We start from the raw sequence: 4,594 nt of genomic DNA, 5'->3' as shown, positions 1-4,594 counted from the left end.
AGGACATACTGCACACACAGTCCCTCAGAAATGGGCTTTTCTGCATTAACACACTCCCTCAAGCTTTTTATTTTTCAAAAATATGCTTATAGCCATAAAGAAATTCAAGGGTAGAATAGTGCTACACTGTCACATCATTAGTGCATCACTGCTCTAGGGCTGACCCTCAACTCCAAGCAGATGGGGATTTTCCAGGGAATATCTGTGACACCAAAAACATGTGGGTGCAAAAAATGTGTGGGTGCTTCAAGCAACCAAGAGCTTTTGTCAAAGAATCAATAGAAAAGAGCTAAAACTGAAAGGCATTGCTCTCTGTGCTGCTCTCCCATTTGGGATGATGTCAAACTGAGATCTTGGCTTTGCAGGATCACAGTCCCACAGCTTTCTAGCTCTTCTGCCCTGGCTCCATTCTTGTTTAGGTCATTCCACTCTGCCTCCCCAAATTCCTTTCTGGAAGAAATCAAGAATAAATACAGCCTATAAAGCATTCACCGACTTCAGGAAATAGATAGTACTGTATTCACAAATGATTTCTGAATTTTCCAGTCAATTATCAATTTGAGTTCCACTAATATAAATAGTGACATTTCACCATTATTTTTTGAGGCCATAATTACTGAAAATATTGTGCAAGAGCTATGAGAGACGTTGCAGCAAAAAATACAGGTTTGTTACACTTTTAAACAACATAAGCCCTTAGCAAGGTAATTTTTAGGTCACAGTAAAGGAAGAAAGGGGAAAACCAGGAAGCAGGCTTTCTCACTTGTAACCAAGGTCCGTGCGCTGCATAGGGGTGCTCCTCTGTAGCAAAGGCTCCTTCCACTCCCGTTGATACAAACGTGATTGCTGTATCTCCTGTAATACTTTTATACGTAAAGTGCCGTCCATGTAAGAGCCTTCCCCTGGGGAATTAAACACACGTGCATGAGTCGAGAGAGCGTTCAACACGACTATGGAGATGTACCACTATTGTTTCTGCCATCAGCATGGGAAACTATTTTGAAGGCAGCAACTATTAACTTTTCAGGAATATAAGAATGATTAGCCCCAAAAAGGTCACAAGCCTCCTTCTGAGGCAGGGAGTTACCCCTCATCTTCCTCCTTAATCTCAGGATCTTGTTACTAGAGCTAGAATGCATCTCAATCCCATTTCGTGCCTATCCCCATGATGAGTTGCTGATGTATGTAAAGGCAGGTGACTGCCAGTTTTCTAGTAAGATGGAAACTACAGAAGAGAATCCAGACTCCACATTGTGTGGGAATGTGAAGATGCATTCCTAAGGAGGTTCATTGCTGGGGCCGAACTTACCTACTGTGACAATACCTAGCAATCAATTGCCCTGGTGCTTGACCAATGTCACCTGTATTTATTTGAGCAAATGCCTAGAAAACACATACACGACCATCTATAGTATGACTTCCCTTTTTTCATTCAATGCAAGGGAAAATCATGGCTCTGGTATTTCAGCTCAGAGCATCTGTGACACACATGCACGGCTTCTAACATGCAAGAGGGAAAACTTCAGGTAATATATTTAGTGCCTACCAGAGTCACAGTTGCTTGATGAGTTACTGCTGGTAAGATGAGCTGAGGTAACTGATCAGGACAGACTGTTCACACATTTGTGATGTAAAATAAAATATATTTGCGTTAACTTTCCCATTGGTTTCTCAACAGGCCCAGGCAAGTGTGCACCTGCTGCTGATAACTCTGATACTACCAACATGTAACTCATTAAGCTAAAGTAACTCAATCACCTACAATCATCTGTCTTGACCCGACAGTTCATCTTTATCTTAAGGACTAAAACATTTGCACAGGGATTTTTAAAAATAATCCTGGCTGAAATTATGGAAAACTAGAAGGCAGTGATATGCACAGACTACCTTCAAAAGACAATGTGTAGAGTATGCACACATGTTGCTCCTTCAGTAATGTGACATAATTTGTCTAAAACCCACACTTCTATGCATAAACTGATTGCAAACAGGTTTTGCACAACCACTTATCTGAGTCCGTAAGTCAGAATGAATAACTTAAAGGATTTCTTTGACAGAGTATGTTAAGACATCCCTTCTTTATCACAGAGTTGATAGCATTAGACTTATAAAAAAACCCCCATACTAACCCTGTCCTGCTTCAGCACTCAAAAGACACTGAAGGACATAAAAAGAATGAGAAACAATCTTAACATGATGAGCACAGAATCATGCAAAGAATCATCTGTTTCTAATGTATTTTGGCAAAATATCTAAGCTCTGGCCTTTACAGACCCATTGCATGCATGTCTGTATGGTGAAACAATGCCACAAGGCAAAAGCAGCATGTTAGCACAGGCTGGGGAGGAGGATGGCTTCACTCACCGTAGACAGAGGGGGATGAGCGCTCCGGACTCCTGGTTAAATTTCAGGTGCACGCTTTCCAGCTGTCTCGTGCGGATCAGCTCATGAGGAATGATGGCTGCTGAGCTCTCGCTTTCCAAACTGTCCTTACGGCTTCTGAGAGAACAGACAAAACACACATATTCAGGATTCTGGTACTGTGTGCTATTTTGTCTGCAAATATTGAAGGACACAGGAAAAAACTGTTACAAAGACAGATCTGAGTTTTCAGCACTCCTGCAGAGACAGCCTCGCTCAGACTACCAATCCCAGCATGCAGCTCTTCACCTTGATTTGCCAACCTAGGATCTGAATTCATGCATGCACATGGTACATCCCTCCCTTATATATATATAAAAAAATTTCTGGAAAGAACTGCAGCAAAACCAAAGTGTCCAAAACTCCAAACACAATAAAATGGTTTGGAAGAATTACCAGGTGTGTCCTCCCTCCTGCTTTTGCTTTATCTTCAGGATTTTTCAGGCAGTGGCCTGCAGGAAAGAGCTGTCCAGTCCTTTGTGCCTTTTTTTGCACAGTTCAACCAAAAGGCTTTGAGAATCTCCTGCTTCCACCAGAATCAAGTGCAACAGCCAAAAGACAGCATCTCCATGCGATAAGTGGGAGATTCACAGATTCTTTTCCCTTGTAAGTCGGGCTGCTTTAAGACAATGGTAACTTTGCTTTCTTATTCCTTCTTTTCTGCAAGACCAGCATATTCTGAAGCTACAACAAGGTTATGCTGTTACATGATTAGGAACTTTGCCAGACCAAATCCTCTAGATAATAAAATGATCTATCTCAAAATACTTGACCATAAACACTTTATATGTTCAAAGAGCATCAGCATGATCCCTTACTTGACAATCTGGAACAAAGAATAAAGGACAGGGTGGGTTATGACTTTTATGGATGACATGGACTGATGAGAAGTGTCTGATAAATGATTTATATTTTTGTCACCTGGCATTCCACATGAACTTAACAGAGGTAAGACTTTGTTAAGATAGTTTCTACAGTACAGAATTGACAGAGGAGAGGGTCAGGGAAAGCAGGAAGGCCCTGAGACTCCACATTGCAATGTGCCTCCATTGTGCCACAAGGACCAAAAGCCAAACAAGGCTATCAAGCTGTGGCTCCATTTGAGAACACTGTTAAAACAAGCCTGGATCCTTCCTTCATCCCAGTTGAACTGTCTTTAATGTACATGTGGAAATGATTGTAAAGAATCAGCTTCACCCTCATGAGCTGACCTAGATGACACCTTTACTTGATTTTATCTTTGAGGGCTGTCCCAAAATTACTCCCATCAACCACATACATAGTAGTGCAGTTCAGTGTGAATTCCAGTGCAGATCAGCCTGTTGCTTCCGCCAGGTCCCCTAGTCCCAGGTGAGCCCTTCACCCATGCTGCTGAGCTGCCCACTCTGAAACAGTTAAACTCTGATACTTCATGGTCCAACCTGCAAATACACTGCATGGCCAGGTCAGAGGCATGCAGAAAAAAAGATATCAGAGCAGCGCAGCTCTCTGCAAGATAAAAACTGTAAAACATGTCCCATTTTCTGCTTTAGCAACACACAAAAGTAATAAGGGATCCAGCAGGGACATGGTAGCTCGGGATGCAGCTTATGCACAGGGTGGGCTGATGGACTGACAGTCAGCAGAGTGTCAGTTTAGTGGGTTAACCCTGGAGCAAAGACACAACATGCTTTGTAGTCTATGTGTGGCACTTAAAGTTGTGTTTAATCTACTTCAGCAAACATTTTACAGCTCTTTCTAGGTGGGGTCTTCAAAGAGTGGAGCAGGCCAGCATTTTTCAGGATGATTACCTGAGAAGTGCAGTTACAGTTGATTAATGATCAGTTGACCTTAAGCTAAGCTTTGTCTCAACTTCCTTATCAGATCTTATATACACAGTGAGCTGTGGGAAAGTCAGCCTGTGGTCTACAGCTTCCAATCATTCATTTATCAGCCCCTACCAAAAGGGTCAGCCATTAGCAACGCATGATTTTCAAGCAAGCCATAAACTTGCACTCCTAAATGCACAGAGTTTAGGCACTGTGGAGTGGATCAGGCGTTTTACAACAATGTTACTGCTAGAGACCAGAGACTGTGCCCTGCTCACCTGGACTGCCTAAGCATTCCAGACATGGGGACATCCCAGAACAGCCTTCCCAGGCACTCCATGGTGTAAGGTTTGTGCTTCAGCAGG

General features: G+C 42.5%; 1 protein-coding gene across 1 annotated transcript in view; it reads right to left on the bottom strand.

Annotated features, from left to right (window-relative positions):
• Window positions 1-4,594, bottom strand: part of SUFU (SUFU negative regulator of hedgehog signaling) — a 92,613-nt gene that overhangs the window by 22,938 nt on the left and 65,081 nt on the right. Inside the window, exons 9-10 of the mRNA XM_017726158.1 lie at window positions 2,365-2,499; window positions 764-902 (exon numbers count right to left, since the gene is read on the bottom strand). Coding sequence (XP_017581647.1) covers window positions 764-902; window positions 2,365-2,499 — 274 coding nt within the window. The remainder of the gene's footprint in view (window positions 1-763; window positions 903-2,364; window positions 2,500-4,594) is intronic.

Source organism: Corvus brachyrhynchos, unplaced genomic scaffold (assembly GCF_000691975.1).
Source record: "Corvus brachyrhynchos isolate BGI_N302 unplaced genomic scaffold, ASM69197v1 scaffold61, whole genome shotgun sequence".
NCBI classification, from domain to species: domain Eukaryota; kingdom Metazoa; phylum Chordata; class Aves; order Passeriformes; family Corvidae; genus Corvus; species Corvus brachyrhynchos.
Note: the sequence above shows the minus strand (reverse complement) of the source record. Positions and strands in the feature narration are given on the sequence as shown.